The following is a 19525-nucleotide window of genomic DNA, read 5'->3' on the forward strand; positions in this document are numbered from 1 at the left end:
AGATATGCTCCCACTTCCACGTAGGGAAGTCCAATGGTTGAAGTGGTCCCGTTGGCCTCTGGTGTTCTGCCTTCACCTGCTGACATATCAAGCACTGACCCACAAATTTAGCAATTTCCCTTTTCATGTTACTCCACCAAAACAATTTTCGCTAGTCTCTATACATCTTCGTGTTACCCGGGTGAACAGTATAGAGAGAGCAGTGAGTTTCTCCCAAAATCGTCCTCTTTATCTCTGCGCCATCTGGCACACACAATCGAATGTGAAATTTGAGAACTCCATTCTCAGCAACATTAAAGTCTATGTGCTGCTCATCCTGTATCTTCTCTACAATATCCATCGACTCTGCATCTTTCAACTGAGTTGTTCCAATTCTCTCCTGTAAATTCGGTTGAACCACTAGACTACAAATGAACGTCTGATGATTCCCTTCTGTCAATTCTACACCCAACCTCTCCAGGTCCATCACAATCTAGTGCAAAACCATAACTGCTAAGGCTGACGTACCCCCAGATTTCTGGCTCAATGCATTGGCTACCACATTCGCCTTTCTTGGGTGATAGCTAATGATGCAGTCATAATCCTTTATCAACTCGAGTCATCTGCGTTGTCTCATATTCAACTCCTTCTGGGTGAAGAAGTACTCGAGACTCTTATGGTCAGTAAAGATCTCGCACCTTACACCATAAAGGTAGGGTCGCCAGATCTTCAACACAAACACAACTGCTGCTAGCTCCAAGTTACATGTAGGATAGTTCTTTTTGTTCTCTTTCAACTGGCGAGACGCATATGCAATGACTTTTCCCTACTACATTAGAACATAACCAAGTCCCTTCTGCGACGCGTCATTGTAAATTATAAATCCACCCTCATTTAATGGAAGGGTCAACACTGGGGTAGTGACTAGACGCTGCTTCAATTCCTGAAAGCTCTGCTCACATTCGTCAGTCCAATCAAACTTCACATTCTTCCTCGTAAGTCGTGTCAAAGACCTTGATAATCTAGAGAACCTCTTGACATATTAGCGGTAGTTTTCAGCAAGGCCTAGAAAACTTCTGACTTCCTGCACGTTCTTTGACCTTACCTAATCAACTACAACCTCTACTTCGTTCGGATCCATTGAAATCCCTTCCTTGGATACCACATGACCTAGAAATGCAACCTGCTCTATCCAAAATTCACATTTCTTAAGTTTAGCAAATAACTTATTTTCCCTGAGCACCAAAAGTACTAGTCTCAGATGAACTTTATGCTCCTCAAGGCTCCTTAAATAGACCAAAATATCATATATGAATACAATAACAAACTGATCTAAGTATTCGTGGAATACATTGTTCATCATGTCCATAAATATCACTGGAGCCTTCGTCAACCCGAACGGCATAACCAAGAACTCGTAATGGCCGTACCGAATCCGAAAAGCAGTCTTCGATACATCATCTAATCTAACCTTCACTTGATGATTTCTATATTACAAAACGATTTAAGAGAAAATTTGCGTACTCTGAAGTTGATCAAATAAGTCATCAATTTGGGGTAATGGATACTTGTTCTTCACTGTTACCTTATTAATCTCTCAGTAGTCGATGCACATCCTCATCGACCCATCCTTCTTCTTCACAAACAACACTGGTGCACCCCAGGGTGATACACTCGGTCTGATAAACCCCCTATCTAGAAGCTCTTGTAGTTGCTCATTTAACTCCTTTAATTCAGTTGGAGACATTCTGTATGGGGCTTTGGAGATTGGTGTTGTCCCTGAGATCAGATCAATTGCAAATTTCACCTCTTGATCAGGAGGCAACCCAGGTAAATCCTCTAAAAAAACATCAAAGAACTCCCATATCACTAGGATATCTTCCAACTTGAGTTCCTCTTTTGGCGCTTCCTTCACCATTGCAAGGTAACCTTGGCATCCCCCCAAAAGTAACCTCTTTACCTGGATAGTCAAAAGGATCCGTGGTGCCGAACTCACACACAACCCAACAAATACAGACTCCTGCTCCCCAAGAGGTCTGAATACCACCTCCTTCTTGCAACAATCAATGCTCGCATAACTGGATGCTAGCCAATCCATGCCTAAAATAATGTCAAAACCATGCATATCAAGAACTATCAAACTAGCAGGCAGCACTCTCCCCTGAATCTCAACTAAATAATCCCTGATCACCTTGTTACATACTAGCACTAACCATGTCGGTATGCCCACTACTAACTCTGTCTCTATTAATTGAGTTTCTAACCCACATAATTTAACAAATCCCCCAGACACAAACGAGTGAGTTGCACCTGAATCAAATAATACAACAACACTATATGACAATATGTAAATAGGATATAACCCAATTTAGAAATTTCAATGCAAATATGGAATAATGAAATTGATATAATATATAGGATCTAATTTAATAATTTATACTCCAATTCTATCACCAAACCATTGCGGTAAAAATCTTCATCCCAACATTAACTTCACACATATACCTACTCATACTAACATTACAACCTAAATTTCCTAAGTTCAAGTCCCTCAACCAAAAAACGAAACCATCGATGGATTTACCATGGTTTTCTGAAACTCACGACTGATTCAAAAAATCACAGAAGTCCGTCAAATGATTTCTGCCTCCAAGCTTCCAGACCAAAACCCACCTTAACATACCCAATTCTATCCTTATCTTATCTCAACCTATACCCTAGTAATTATCAATCCTCAAAGTCTGCAGCACCTAACAAACCTAGGCTCTGATACCACCTGTAACGACCCCGACCCGCCGCCAGGTGGGCCCAAAGTGCTACTTTAGTGACATCTGTGTGTCTAATACCTTGTTCATCATATATAAAACACACATACGCAATGGAAATAAAATATAAAATCTTAAAATTACATTATCAAAGTTTTAACTATCTTTATACACAAATATATCCATTTTCAAATAATTACATCTCATAAAACTAAATAAAAATAAAATCTCTATCTACATACTACCTACATAAAATTTACACCACTAACCCAGCTCCTTTAACTTGCTAGACCCGATCTCTAGCATTCCCTAAAAAGACAGTTTGTAAAGTAGGGGTGAGGCACAATTCAATGAGGGAAAGACTAAATTAATGTCAGTGTGTGACCAGCATGCATTTAGTGTATAGAAAATAACCAATTCACTAAGCAGATAAACACATTTATGAAAACATTCTTATTTACACTTACACACACAATTAGCCAAGGATAGGGAAGATTAACCGCCCATACAAGTAGCTTCCCTCTGCTCTAGTACCATTACTGCAACTAGGGCATTCACTTTTCTCTATAAACCCTCGAAGTTATCTTATTAATTAATCGTATTGACATAAATTAACAGATATGCATATAAGACACTTCCTGTGACAAACATGTCATTTACTTCCCCATGACACGGGTTGTGCGGCCTGAAGGCTGGACTAATGTCCTGGAGAATCCACCTAGACAGTAGTTATCTATACTCTCCGCTAATATACTTCGCGGGTACACACAGCTCCAACTGCTGGTTCGATTGCCCTCATCCAAGGAGGTGCATTCACCTTACGTAGGCAAATCGGATAAGGTCACCCTACACCTCTCAGCACGATTGTGGGCGCACACGGCCACATAACCAATCTCTAGCAATGGTATCGTACTCACAATACACTAGTCCCTAGGGTTACTAAAACATATCATGCAATTTAGATAATAGAAATCATCTTTTAAAACATCAGTTCACATATATTCCCTGTTATTCCAAAACCTAGCCCCCGACCACAAAATACAATCCGGCTCAAAGTCGTTTAAACAAAACCCCAGCCCTCAGCCGTCAAATCAAAGTCCTGCATTTTTTACGAGCAGTTCCAGTATTTTTCACAACAATTTCAGTATTTTTCAAACAATTCAATATTTTACAAATAATTCAATATTTCAAAATACCAAATCCAGATATACAATAATCCATACAAATTAAATCATCTAACACACAATTTTCCACATTTTAAAATATCCCTATAAGCAAACAAGCTTTCCACCGTTCATTTTATTCAAAAATATCATACCATATACCCTAAGTTTGTAAAATTCATTTCAAACGGCTGGTTTTCAAAATAACCTTTAAATTCTCAAATAAATAATATATATATATATATATATATATAAACATAACAATTAAATGGATTCAAATTTCATAAAATTACTTACTTAACTTAATCCCCTTACTTGAATCCCAAAAAAGCCCGCTAACACCCCGGCCTACGCCCCACGATGCTCAAAATTCTTGAAACCCTGAAATTCAAATTTCATTACATTACTCATCACAATCCCTAGAGTAACTTTTTCCTAAAATTCTCCTAAACTTTGAATATCTTAAATAGCCTAATAAAGTCTAAATTATTAAACTTACCACCGATTTAAGATTGGTACCCCAGAACTCCAATTCGAAAACCCCCTCCGACTAGATTGTAGAGGATCTCTCCACAAATCTCCTAACAATTTCCGTTCATTAATTGGGCTTATAGTTTAAGAGAAATTGAGGTAAATTTAAGAATTGACCTTACCCCAAGAGATATGCCTACGCCACTTTCACGATAGATCCGCTCTAGTAGAAGTGTCGATGGCGACGAGTAGAGCCCAACGGTATTTTCGAATTTCGATCGGCCGAATATTAAAAATGAGATTGAGGAGAGTGGGAGAGAGGGGACGAGGAGACGAAGAAGGGGGGCACTGTTACTTCCTCCTGAAGGATCCTGAGATCCTTCAGGATATGTATTATATATATATATTATATTATTTAATTAATAATAATAATAATTTAATTAATTAGTTAATTTATATTTTTTAAAATTTTAATTTTAATTTTAATTTTTTTTAATAAATTTTTTTATTTTTTTATTTAGGATCACTACAACATGGTGTGCCCATGTCCATCGTTTCAGATAGGGATTCACAGTTCACTTTCCGTTTCTGAAAGAGTTTGCATGGAGCGTTGAGTTCTCAACTCACTTTTAGTACTGCATTTCACCCTCAAAAGGATGGACAGTCCAAGCGAACCATTCAGATTCTCGAGGATATACTACGGGCATGTGTGTTAGACTTTGGGGGCAATTTGATCCAATATCTACCGTTGGTTGAGTTTTAAAACAATAACAGTCACCAAGTCAATATTGGAATGTCACCATATGAGACTTTGTATGGTCCCCGGTGCCGATCTCCGTTGTACTAGGATGAGGTAGGCAAGTGGCAGATTTTGGGACGAGAACTTGTTCAGCTGGCCTCTACAAAGGTCAAACTTATCAAGGAAAGGATCAAGACAGCCTAGGGTCAGCAGAAGAGTTATGCGGATACTCACTGACGGGAGCTAGAATTCGAAGTAGGTGATATGATATTCTTGAAAATTGCTCTGATGAAGGGGATGATGAGGTATAGAAAGAATGACAAGTTGAGACCTAGATACATTGGACCATTCAAGATTCTAGAGAAGATTGGTTCGACTGTGTACAGGATAGCACTACCCCCAGCGCTGTCCAGTATACACAACGTGTTCCACGTGTCCATGTTAAGGAGGTACGTTCCAGACCCCTCACATGTGATCATTTATGAGTCGTTAGAGATTGAGGATGTTTTGGCATACGAAGAGGTACCAATTCAGATTTTGAATCAGAAGATACAAGAACTGCGTACTAAGAATATACCATTAGTGAAGGTATTGTGGCGTAATCATGCAATTGAGGAAGCTTCCTGGGAGTTAGAAGCGGAAATGCGCTAGAAGTACCCACAGCTTTGCAGTGAGGGCTAGTGCCAGACGGGTAAGGGTATGGTTGTATATGGAGGGATTAGAGTAGGTTGTATAGTTAGTGGTGTGTAGTTTTAATCATGGATTGTCTTTGAGAAAATTTGTTATGACTATTATAATTTTCCAAAGATAGTATTGTAATCACGGTATTCCTTCGTCATAAGTGATGGTAGTTAATAAACGTGGGATAAGGCCGCTATATGAGTGGTTACCGACTCTTCTGTAGACATGGGTAGTGAGTTAAGAATGTGATTGGTAATAGTTAACAAATTTCGAGGATGAAATTTTTGTGAGGGGAAAATGTAGTAATCCTAAAAAAAATTTAAATTTAAATCTAAAAAATTATTATTAAAAAAATAAAAATTAAATAAAAATTAATTTTTTAAAAAAATAATTAATTAATTAATTATTAATTAAATAATATAATATTATATATAATAAAATATTTTATATATATATATATGTTAAGTTATCTTGAAGGATCAAACCTTCCCTTTCTTTTCTTTCTTTTTTTTTCATTCTGCGCACATAAGTCTGGCATCCTTCGTCTCCTTGTCTCCTCTCTCCCACCCTTCTCAATCTCGTCTCTAATATTTGCCCGATCGAAAATCTGAAAATACCGTTGGGCTTTGTTCGCCACCACCGACACTTCTACTGGAACGGATCTGTCGTGGGAGCATATTTATTAGGGTAAGGTCAATTTTCAAACTTATCTTAATTTCTCTTAAACTATAAGTCCAATTAACGAACGCAAATTGTCAAGAGATTCGTGGAGAGATTCTTTACAATCTAACTGGAGTGGGTTTTCGAATTGGAGTTCCGGGATACCAATCCTAAATCGGAGGTAAGTTTAATAATTTATGTTTTACTAGGCTATTTAGGGTATTTAAAACCTAGAGGAATTTTAGGAAAAATTATTCTAGGAATTGTAATGAGTAATGTAGTGAAATTTGAATTTTAGGGTTTTAGGGATTTGCAACGTCGTGGGGCGTAGATCAGGATGTTAGCGGGCTTTTTTAGGAATCAGATAAAAGGATTAAGTTAAGTCAGTAATTTTATGAAATTTGAATTAATTTAATTGTTATGTTTACATAAATTTATTTTTTTATTTATTCATTTAAGAATTTAAAGGTTATTTTAGAAACCAACTGTTCGAAATGGACTTTACAAACTTAGGATATATGTTATGGCATTTTTGAATAAAATGAACGGTAAAAAGTTTATTTGTTTATATGGTTATGTTAAAATGTGAAAATCGTGTGGCAAATGATTTAATTAGTATGGATTATTGTATATCTAGATTTGAGATTTTGAAAAACTGAAATTGTTTGTGAAATATTGGAAATACTTGTGAATAATGCAGGGATTTGATATGACGACCGAGGGCCAAGGTTTTGTTTAAATGGCCATGAGCAAAATTGTATTTATGGCCGGGAACCGAATTTTTGGAATAACAGAAAATATATGTGAATTGATGTTTTAAATTGTGTTTTTTATTATCTAAATTGCATGATATACTTTCGGAACCCTGGGGATTAATGTATTATGAGCACGGTACCGTTGTTAGGGATTTGTCATGTAGCCGTGTGCACCCACACCTGTATTAAGAGGTGTAGGGTGGCCTTATCCGATTTGCCTACCTGAAGTGAATGCGTCCCCCCTGGGTGAGGGCAATCAGACCAGCAGTTGGAGCTGTGTATACCCGCAGAGTATATTAGTGGAGAGTATATGTAACGTCCCGAACCCTTAAACCCGGGTTTGGTGCGTTATACTTAATAAAATCCTAATAATTCATAAATCAATATATACGCAGTGGAAAACATAAACATAATCTACATAAATATAATACCAGAGTTTACTATTTCTACATATAATCCATATTAACCATTCATCCACCTGTATTTACAACTCCATAAACCCTCAAAAACTTAATCCACAACCAGTATTCACAATCATTTCTTTCTCAACAGACTTAAAACATAAAGCATAAAAACATAAACTTAAACTTTATACAACCCAACAATATTATCAAAATATACAATTTCTCTTTATAATACTCAAAATGCTATGAACCCTCGAGCTCTCTAAGCCCGACCGCGAGAATGTCCTGAAAAAGAAATATTCATATTCGAGTGAAACACATCTCAGTAAGGGAAGAAAAAATATATTAAAAACATTGTATGATTAACATGAGATTATATAACGTAGTATTTAACATTTGAAAATCTATAACATAATTTCTGAAATCATTCTCTGAACCTAATCAATGACATGTAAAAGATTTAACCCACGAGATTACCTAAAGATAAGGGTGATTACCCGCCCATACAAGTAGTACCCCTCTGCTCTGATACTTAGGCAACCCTAGGATCGTTGTTAAAGCATACCAGGGCACTCACCTTATTCAGTAAGCCCTCAAGTATTAGATTGATCTCGTACTCACACAGTTCAAACAAAGGTTTACCAGCGAATGCCCAAGGATAGGGAAATCTACCTGCCCATACAAGTAGGTTTACTCTGTCCCAGTACGTTATGCAACTACTGTCACATCTGAAGTTACTAGCGCACTCACCTTTCTCAGTAAGCCCTCAGGCGAAGAATTTGCCTCGCCGAAACGTAACATGTTCTACTAACATAAATACTTCTAATATCATAATACATTATTTTTTCTGTCATTATTCAACCATTCATATTTGTTTTGATCCATAACTTAAACAATGCATTGCATATCACTTTAAGTGACTATTTCTCATTTACATCATTCACATTTCACATTTCATTTCATTGTCATTTCATTCTATTTTCATTTCATTCATTCATACTACAGCCACTCTTTAGCCGTCATTGGTTAGTCCACATAAAAATGCGCTAGAATCTACTAAAACAGTTCCTTTTAGCTATCATCAGTTAGTTCACATATAAATGCGCTAGAATCTGCTAACACGGCTTTCAGCTGTCATACATTTATATAGTTGCATTTAACATACACAAACAACATGGTTCATATCATATTTTATTCTCAATGCATTACTTACTTAGTCTGCATCTCATACATTTAACATATATTTGTACAGAATTTACATTTACTCATGTCACATAATTTAACAAAAACAATTCATACATTACTTGTAAAATAAGTCAATCAACATTTAATGTTTATATACTGAAAATACCTTTCATTTCTTATATAATTATCCTGAAAATATTTTCCACTTTCATCAGTTCATTTTCGCATATACGTAGCTAAATAAATGGTTCCAAGCTCAGAAAACCTAATTTACATGATTGACATTTTAATAATCCACACCAAAAGATATACATAAATATAACATAATTTATTACATTTAATTTCATAAAATCTGATTTAATATACAAATTCTTAAACTGCACTGACAGGAATCCCACACAGATGCCCGCAACGCTCACCCGGATCCTGACTCAAAAACCCTAATTTCATTAAATTAATCATAAATAAAATACTATTTTAATATTTTTTATGGTCATAAATTTCAAATAAATAGTTATACCCTCAAATATAACCAATTTACTTAATTTCTCAAATCTCACTCACTTTAGAGTGGGCCTAGAAAACCCAAATTGAAAATTTACTCACGCCAAAATGATAACAATCACGACTAGGATCACATGATAGTGTCCGATCGTCGATTTAGCACCAGATTTAAAGAGAAATTGAGAAATTAGGGAAAAATTACCTTACCCTAAGAATGGTGCCTACGCCACTTTCACGACAAATCTACTCTAGTAAAAATATCGGTGGCAGAGTTAGCAATCTAACGACACCTTCTGTTTCCTAATCCGCCGCAAATCCGTCAAGAAATTGAAAGAGACGGAGATGCCGCAGGAGAATTCAAGGGGGGGGGGGCTTTCTCTGTTCTGTTATTGTAAACTAAATTTATCCTCAAGCTTCCAACTTTAGGATCCTTTATATATATATATGTATTATAATAATATATTATATTATATTAATATATTATATTATATAATTTAATTAATAATAATTATCATTTAATTTATTATTTTTATTTAATTAATTTTAATTTTAATTTTAATTCATTTTTTTTATTTTTTATTTTTAGATCACTACAGTATAAATGATTACTGTCTGAGTGGATCCCCCAAGACATTAGTCCAGCTTTCGAGTCGCACAACCCGTGCTATGGGGGATGTAAATGGCGTGTTTATCACAATGAGTGTCTTATATGCATATCTGTTAATTTATGTGAATACGAATAAATAATAAGATAATTTCGAGGGCTTGCTGAAAAAGACGAGTACCCTAATAGTAGTAATGGTATTAGAGTATAGGAAAACTACTTGTATGGGCAGGTAATCTTCCCTATCCTTGGCTAATTGTGTGTGTGTGTGTAAAATAAGATTGTTTTCATAAATGTATTTATTTACTTACTGAACTGATTATTTTCTATACACTAAATGCATGCTTGCCACACACTGACATTAACTTAGTTTTTCCCTTACTGACATGTGTCTCACCCCTACTTTACAAACTGTCTTTTCAGAAAATCTTAGAAATTGGGTCTTGCAAGCTATAGGAGCCGAGCTAGTAGTGTAAATTTTACATATGTAGTGTGTAGATAGAGATTTTATTTTTGTTTAGTTTTACAAGATGTAATTATGTGAAAATGGATATATTTGTATATAAAGATAGTTAGAACTCTGGTATGTAATTTGAAGATTTTGTATTTTATTTCCGTTACATATATGTGTTTTATACATGATGAATAAGGTATTAGATACACAAATGTCACTAAAGTAGCATTCCGGACCCACGTGGCGGGTCGAGGTCGTTACAACTTGCCTCCTTCGCTAGACACACATTGTTAATAGAGGTGTTGATAATGAATCATGTTGCTTCAATGTTTACTGCTTAAGTGTCATTGCTTTCATAAGTGGCTTATTGCTTCCGCTTATATTTGCTTGTATGATAGTGAAAGTGTTTTGTTGATAATTTTGGTAAAGGCTAAGCTGACTAGCTAAATAAGAAGACTTTATCTAGCACCGCACGGTCCTTTCACAAAGGTGTGAAATATTCGGCCTATGACACTTATCCTCTATTCTCCCTTTTTTTTTTTTTTTCCAAATTTCTCCAAACAATCTTTGCCCATTCATAATTTCTAAGTTGTGCTCCACAACCACTAGGTTGAGATTGAAAGTGCATAGCTTCACTGTGATTAATGATAATTGGGGGCTAAAACCAGAGCAAGGTCATTGATAGCAGCTTGTGGAATGTGGTATTCTTCTTGTAGGTTGTCCTCTACTTTAGGAGTTGCTGATAGCAAGGGGGAGAGGGGTAGTCTCCCCAAACCATACCACCTTCTCTACTATCTTGGTTGGACGTTCACAGAGTTTGAAGGACCTAAAGGAGTTGGGTTGTGTTATCATGAAATTCTTATGGGCTGGGAGGCTGAAGGAAAACCCTCCAAGTTCAAGTTGCTCAAGTCCACCTCAAGGCCCATCCGAATATCGGCGGAGGAGAAGGATTTAGGCTTGAAAGTCTTTGTCCCAAGAAATTCAAATTTAGCATTCTGCTGCTCTTAATAACAACACTCATGAACGAGTGCGTGGCTTCATTCATCTTCCCCAACCCCTGCCAGCCTTGCGTCTGGTCATTACTTAATATCAACTTTTCATCTTACCACATAGGAGGCAAGAACAGATAGGAGTTGGCTTAAACAATAGCAAAGGACTTTCAGGGAGGCTGGTATCTTCTTCTCCAAGTGCGATGATGGTCCTGTACGCGCAATGGCCTTGAGCTTCCATTTAGAAGGTGGAAGAACATGGCAACCCAGTTCAGCTGCTGCTACAAAAATTTTCAGTCACCTCTTTTGATTCATGACTGTTTGGAAAGATCAACTTTCTCCATCCTCCGCAATTGGTTTACAGGAAAGTAAGAAATTTTCCATGCTTGTTCAAGTTTAGTTGCGGCATTAGCGACTTGCCTTTGCTCCAACAAAACCATTAAGATGTCTTGAGATTGTCTCTTCTCGTCGCCCAAAAGTCCTCCCAAATAAGAAGGAACCAAACAAACTCCTCAAGCTCCAAAATAATGGAGGTTCATTTGCCTCTGCAGTATTCCTTAAGCTCGATGATGTTGGTGTCCTCACCTTCGACGACCAAGTCGAAGGACGTTCACTCGAACATAATTGTTCTTTTTCTGTTGGCCATTGTCAAAGATGCGGGGATTGAAGTCTAAACAGTGAGCATGTTGGGGGTTTAAGGTTTACAGCAAGAGAGGAGGTGGAAAGAAGTTGTAGGTTTAAAAAAGAAAGACGGGAAGGAGGTTTAGGGTTTATCGCAAAAGGAGGAGAGGGTGAAAGGAGAAAGAGGTGAAGAGGGGGGCATCAAAGGGAGTTGAAGGTTTAGGTCGTTGAGAGGGCCTGCCATGGTGGCAAGCTTGGAGGAGGGAGATGGCAAAGAGAGTCATTGTGAGCATCATCATGACTTTCCTTCAAATCTACAAACTTATTGAAAGTTAATCTTGATAATTTAAGGATGTTTCAAACCTATTTTTATTCTATGTTTAAATTTTACTTTCAAAACTTAGCTATACTGAGATATGTTTTTATTCAACAATTCAGTGCAACCAAATGGTGGATTTATTATGGCATGTGTGCTCTTGATCTTCAAACTGTGAATCTAATTAGTGCACATTTAACCTCATTCACACAAAACAAGAAATAGGCTAAGGTGCATAAAGTTACAAAAACTTGTTTTCACTCATAATAAAATGAAATGATGAGGAGAAGCAAACAATACAAAGAAGATAGTTTAACCCCACTAACTTGGACTACATCTTTGAAGAAGATAATTTTTTTGAATCTAGGGCTAGAAGGGAGAGAAACCCCATTGCTCCATGCCAATGGTTAGGATAATTAGATGAATAAGTTGGCGGTACTACAAAAACAAGTGACCAACCACCAATAAATGTGCAAGATTCAAGTTCAAGTCTTGAATGTAAACAAAGTGATGATAATCAAGGTATGAGCCCACCAAGTCATGATGATGAAGCTAGTGGTGGTGATAGTGGTGCTCGGGTGAAGGTGGTGGTGGTGCTTATGGTGTTAGTGCTAGTGCTAATGTTGAAGGTACAAATTGTGCTTGTAGGAGTTGCAACGTGCTGGAGGACCACCACCTGCTGGGTGAATCTCCAAAACAAATGGTGTACTCAAGATGAAAATTTTGAATGGGGTTGAGATATGGGTCAAAACATATACTAGTAGTATTGTCCCTAACCTACTTTATCCTAGGTAAGGTTAGAACATCTAATTAATTACTATCAATGGATTGGTCAACTAACTACACCTAGGGTCCAAGGAATTGATAGTCAAGCTCTGCATACCAGAGACAAGTTCGAGAGTACGATCATGCAAGGGAAGGTACCAACGAGCCCTATACACCTATCCTATGAATGGTACTTGATTAGCCTAACACTTCCTTTGAATGAAACCCATCATGACTTGGACTCTTTCCTTTTTAATATTTACCAACCTTTATGATATTGGATATCCCCACACAAGCCAGCTACTATCCTCACCTCAAGATTCACAAAAGCATGCACAAGACAAACCTCTTGAATCCATCGTTAGATTAATTTTGACATATGAGTTTTAGTGAAATTTTACCCATCCATTAAATTTTTGGTGGCCCCACACAAGACAAAAAACACACTCCTCAAGATCCTCAAAGGCATGCACAAGACATAACCTTGAGGTCCATCGTCGAATTGATTTTAATATTTTAGGGTTTATATCCAACACACACATACACAAGCACATTCCCCTGGAGATGCATGATTATAAAAAATATAAGTCATACCATATCCAATAAACATGGAAAAGCAACCTAATAACAAAGATAAGCATACCAAGAGAGGGAAACCACCATATTTTAAGTCCAAAGATATGGGAATCTCACGCAATTTGCTAAAAGAAAGTCTCTAAGGCACCACAATGAAGTCTCTCTCCTAAGTCTAAAGATGCCAAAAGATCAACCTTCCATTTTTGCAAAAAGGAAATATTCACTTTTTCATTTTTTTTACCAATTTTGGTGGATAAGAGATCCAAATTTTAGAAAACATATTAAAAGAAGCCCAAATAAACCCTAGAACCTTAACAATTACTCTATAATTTCCTTAGAATTTTTCCTACTATTTTTTTCTGCATATTTATGGATTTTAATCATTTTTATAGCAAAAATTGAAGATAATAAATAAAATAAAATAAAAGTTCTGTAGTATTAATTAAATGCAAATTTATGTAATAGGGAATAGTAAAAAAAAAATTGTTTTTTTTTTATCATTTTTTATTATTTTAGAGAAATACAATAATAATAATAATAATAATAATAATAATAATAATAATAACATAAAAAATTTACAAACCCTCATAATAAAGTCAGGATTTTTTTAGGTCTTTCTGGTTTTTTTTTTTTTTTTTTTTTTTTTGAGATTTGTTTTTTTACGTATTTCTAACAATTTTAAACAAACATTAAAAGAAAATAATACAAAACTATTAAAAAGAAAAGAAAATTTGAGAACTAGCTGCCCCAACGCGTACTGGGGTGCGGACTGATTCAACATCAATTAAATGGCCACATGTAGCGCACGCGAGCGCCACCCTTCCTCCACCAATCTTCATCACTGAGCTAGAAACCCTAGGTTGCCGTAGCACTGCACCACCATCCTATCAAGCCTGCATGTCCACTGACGACCTCACCCGTTGCCTTTAATGGCATCATCTACATCCACTACAACCAATACCTCTCAAGCCGTGTCGCTAACGTTCACACCTTCTCCATATGTAGGCATACCTGGCCTGCTACCACACGCCATTTTGGCTACCAACCCCGTCGTAGATTGTTGAAGAATGCGGCACTTCACGGCATAAATCAAGCATTGAAAAATGCCGCAAATCAGGCGTTCAAATCACAGCCGAAATCACGTAAGGAGAAGTCAATCTTGGCATACAGAAAAGTCAATCTTGGTGTACAGATTGTTTGAACATTTTTGTATAAATAGAGCCTGTACAAATTGAAATAAAAACACAGCAAAATTTTCTTGCTTCTTCGATCTTTTCTTCCATTTCTATTTCAGTTTTATCATGGTATCAGAGTAAAGTTCTACAACCTTTGTTCCAATTATTTGATTCTATATATATATATATATATATATATATATATATATATATATTTCTGTTCATTACCTCATCGGTAAAGGTATTTTGGAATCAGTTTACTATCACAGCCGCTGCCGATCACTACAGCGGCACCAACACAGAGACGATCATCGGTTACCAAATCGGAACCGTCGCTGTCGCAATTGTGCTTCGCCGCCGATCTCTTTGGTATTTATTGTTCCGATTCCTTATCCTTCTCCTTCTCCTTCTCCTTCTCCGACGTCTCTTCCATTCTCCGTAGTCTCAGCTACAGCACATCTGCTGCTCACTGCATAAAGTTGGTGAGGGTCCTAAGGGAGCATGCCTTTTTTTGATAATAGGAATTATTATTGTAAGACTATTATATGAGTTCTGAATATTATATGGCTGAAGAGTGATGTACAGCAAATAGGCATTTGCTGGATACATAGTACTGAGTGATTGTTTTATTATAAAAGTTAGTATTTACAAAAAAAAAGAGGGTTAACCTTTATGGCTCAAGAGGCAACCAAAATGGAAAAATATGATGATCCAAATCATCACTTGTATCTCCAACAATCAGATCATCCTGGATTGATTTTAATTTCTTCACCGCTTACGGAAGATAATTATTCTACATGGAGCCGTGCAATGATTCTTGCACTTCAAGCGAAGAATAAAATTGGCTTCATCGATGGCACACTATCTCCACCACCTTTTGATTCCTCAGAATACTCGCAATGGAGACGATGCAATGTTATGGTAATCTCTTGACTTCTCAATTCTATTTCAAAAGAAATCTCTAGCAGTGTGATCTATTATAAAACTGCACATGCCATATGGGACGATCTCAAGGATCGCTACTCCCAAGTCAATGGCCCTCGCCTATACAAGCTTAAACAAGATATTGCTAATCTTGTTCAAGGATCCTTATCCATTGGTGCATACTTTTCTAAATTGAAGAGTTTGTGGGATGAATTATGCGCAATTCAAGGAACATCTACTTGCACTTGTAGCGCAGGCAAGGAGACCCTCAAACAGCAAGAACTAGACCATGTCTTAGAGTTCTCAATGGGGCTCAACGATTGCTACACTGCAGTTCGTGGGCAGATACTTCTAATTGATCCACTTCCTACTCTCAACCGTACTTATACTCTTGTACTTCAAGAAGAACGTCATCGCAGCATCTTGTCTCCACCATCCATTGGTGGTATTGCTTTGGCTACCACCAACCATCAGACACGAAAGGAAGGACGACCTGGTCCACCCACGAAGTCTTTCAAATGTACGCACTGTGGCAAAGAAGGTCATACTATACATCGATGCTATCGTATCCATGGCTTCCCTCCAGGGCATCGCAATTCAAAACCTAATCAAGGTCCCAAGCATAGTGCTCATCAAGCTTCTTCACGTCCATCTACTAGCAACTCTCCTTTTTCTCCTGAACAGTGTCAGCAGCTTCTCGCCATCCTTAACAACTCTGCTCCCACTCAACCCATGACACACCAAGTGGGTAGTGTTGAGTCACCATTATCAGATAAATCTCATAATGATTTACTATGGATTCTTGATAGTGGCGCAACTGACCATATGGCCTACTCACCTGCCACTTTCACACAGTATATCCCCGTACATGGGCATACCGTTCAATTACCAGATGGATCTCATGCCACTGTTACTCATATTGGATCAGTTCACTTATCTTCTGATCTTGTTTTAGACAATGTCCTTTGTGTCCCGACTTTCCATTTCAACTTAATTTCTGTTTGTAAATTGTGCAAAATTCATCATTGTCTCATTATTTTTTCTTCTGATTTTTGTTTCATTCAGAACCTACGCTTGATGAGGATGATTGGGATGGGAACTGAGCAAGATGAGTTATACCGATTCACCAGGAATGCTAGTTGCCAAGTGGCTACATCCACACCCACCTCCCAACTTTGGCATCGTCGTTTGGGCCATCTGTCTAATAAAAACTTGTCTTTTCTTTCCAATAAATTTCCAAAAATTTGTAATTCTAATTCAGACCCATGTTTAATTTGTCCATTGGCAAAACAAACTCGTGCACCTTTTCCGTCTAGTTCCATTTCTTCTCTTAAACCTTTTGACTTGTTGCATGTTGACATTTGGGGGAGTCATCGTGTTGCTTCTACTAGTGGTGCACACTATTTCCTCACAATTGTTGATGACTATACCCGTTGTACCTGGGTTTACTTAATGCACCACAAATCTGACACGCGCCCTATTTTGCAATCCTATATCCACCTTATCGAAAACCAATTAACCGGCCTGAGTTTGACATGCCTTCATTTTATGCACCCAAAGGCATCATACATCAAACTAGTTGCATCAACACTCCCCAACAAAATGGAGTAGTTGAACGCAAACATCGTCATCTCCTTAATGTTGCCCGTGCATTAATTTTTCAAGCACATATGCCTAAACACTTTTGGGGGGATGTCATTCTTACTGCAACTTATATCATTAACCGAACTCCTTCCCTTATTCTAGATGGTTTGTCTCATTATGAAAAATTATATAATGTCAAACCTACATACAACCATTTGCGAGTCTTCGGATGCCTATGCTTTGCCTCCACTCACTCACAAAATCCATCAAAATTTGACCCTAGAGCTACTCGATGTGTTTTTCTTGGTTATCCATATGGCCAAAAAGGCTACCGACTTTATAACCTTGCAACACACAATGTCTTTGTATCTCGAGATGTCCTATTTCATGAAGATTCCTTCCCTTTTGCTTCATCTACTCCCAAACCCCTGGAACCCGTCTTACCATGTCCTATTTCTTCTCTTGACATCACTGACATTCCACCTTTATCACCATCTTCACCACCAAACTCTACCCCATCCCCATCTCATATTTTACCCTCTTCTCCACCTCCCCGACGATCTCATCGCCCTACTCAGCCACCGACATACTTGCAAGATTTTCATGTGGAACAGGTCTTACCATCTCGGCCCGCTCAATCATCTGATTCTGCAATGGTTCGTTCGTCAGGTAACCCTTATTGTCTGACGGATTTTTTATCCTATTCTCGTCTATCTCCTTCTCACCGTGTTTTCACCACAGCTCTTTCTCTTGCCAAAGAACCACAATCATTTTTACAGGCCATGACAGATCCCAACTGGCGTACTGCCATGCGTGCTGAAATTGATGCTCTTGAACTCAACAACACCTGACAACTTACTCATCTTCCTCCTGGTAAGAAACCCATTGGCTGCAAATGGGTATATAAGATCAAATACAACTCTGATGGATCCATCGACCGATATAAAGCTCGCCTAGTTGCTAAGGGCTACAGTCAACAAGAAGGCATTGACTACAATGAGACATTTGCTCCGGTTGCTAAAATGACTACCATCCGTACCATTTTGGCCCTTGCCTCCACTCGCAATTGGCACATCCATCAACTTGATGTCAATAATGCCTTTCTCTATGGCGACCTTGCTGAAGAAGTCTATATGCAGCTTCCTCCGGGATTTGGACGAAAGGGGGAGACTAGAGTTTGTAGACTCGTTAAGTCTTTGTATGGTCTCAAACAAGCTTCAAGGCAATGGTATGCCAAACTTTCTTCTACTCTCATTAATGCAGGATACAAACAATCCAAGGCAGATTATTCACTATTCATCCGATCCCATGAGGGTAATTTCACTATCATTCTAGTCTATGTGGATGACATTATTGTTGCAGGAAATAGCTTGAAACAATGAGATCGAGAAATATCTAAGCGATCATTTCAAACTCAAAGATCTTGGAATTCTTAAATACTTTCTGGGAATCGAAGTTACTCGTTCAGCCAAAGGAATATTTTTATTCCAAAGAAAGTATGCACTCGAGATATTAGAAGATACAGGCTTCCTTGGAGCTAAATCTGGAAACTTTCCCATAGATCAAAATCTTGCATTTAACGAGAGTGATGGCGAACTTATCTCGGATCCTTCGTCATACAGGCGACTTGTTGGAAGATTAATTTATCTAACCATCACAAGACCCGACTTAGCCTATTCGGTGCATGTGCTAAGTCAGTTTATGGACAAGACACGAATACCACACTTGGATGGAGCACACAAAGTCTTACGGTACCTTAAGAAAACCCCAGGTCAAGGAATTTTCTTATCAGCTTCTAGTGAAATTCAGCTCCATGCATATTGTGATGCAGATTGGGCACGGTGTAGGAATACCAGACGATCGATCACCGGGTATTCAATCCTACTTGGAAAATCACCCATTTCTTGGAAGACCAAGAAACAAACAACGGTTTCACGCTCCTCAGCCGAAGCAGGATATAGGTCTATGGCCTCCACATGTTGTGAGGTCACTTGGTTAAAGTCTCTACTCTTAGATCTTGATGTAATGCATTCTCAACCAATCAATTTGTACTGTGATAACAAAGCTGCTATTCACATAGCTTCAAATCTAGTGTTCCATGAACGAACCAAGCATATCGATATAGACTGTCATGTGGTTCAAGAGAAACTCCAAAGTGGGATCATCCAAACGGCTTACATGCATACAAGTCAGTAACCTGCTGACCTTTTT

General features: G+C 37.6%; 1 protein-coding gene across 2 annotated transcripts in view; it reads right to left on the reverse strand.

Annotated features, from left to right (window-relative positions):
- Positions 1 to 7610: 7610 nt before the first annotated feature.
- The window catches only part of LOC131156740 (probable myosin-binding protein 6), a 29659-nt gene continuing 17744 nt past the window's right edge, over positions 7611 to 19525 (reverse strand). Inside the window, exon 4 of one of the 2 annotated variants that reach the window (XM_058110636.1) lies at positions 7611 to 7902. In XM_058110636.1, coding sequence (XP_057966619.1) covers positions 7861 to 7902 — 42 coding nt within the window. In that variant the 3' untranslated portion in view covers positions 7611 to 7860. Of the gene's footprint in view, positions 7903 to 15117; positions 15276 to 19525 lie in introns of those variants that run through there. The other variant, XM_058110637.1, reaches the window with a different exon arrangement.

Source organism: Malania oleifera, chromosome 5, assembly GCF_029873635.1.
Source record: "Malania oleifera isolate guangnan ecotype guangnan chromosome 5, ASM2987363v1, whole genome shotgun sequence".
Classification (NCBI taxonomy): Eukaryota; Viridiplantae; Streptophyta; class Magnoliopsida; order Santalales; family Ximeniaceae; genus Malania; species Malania oleifera.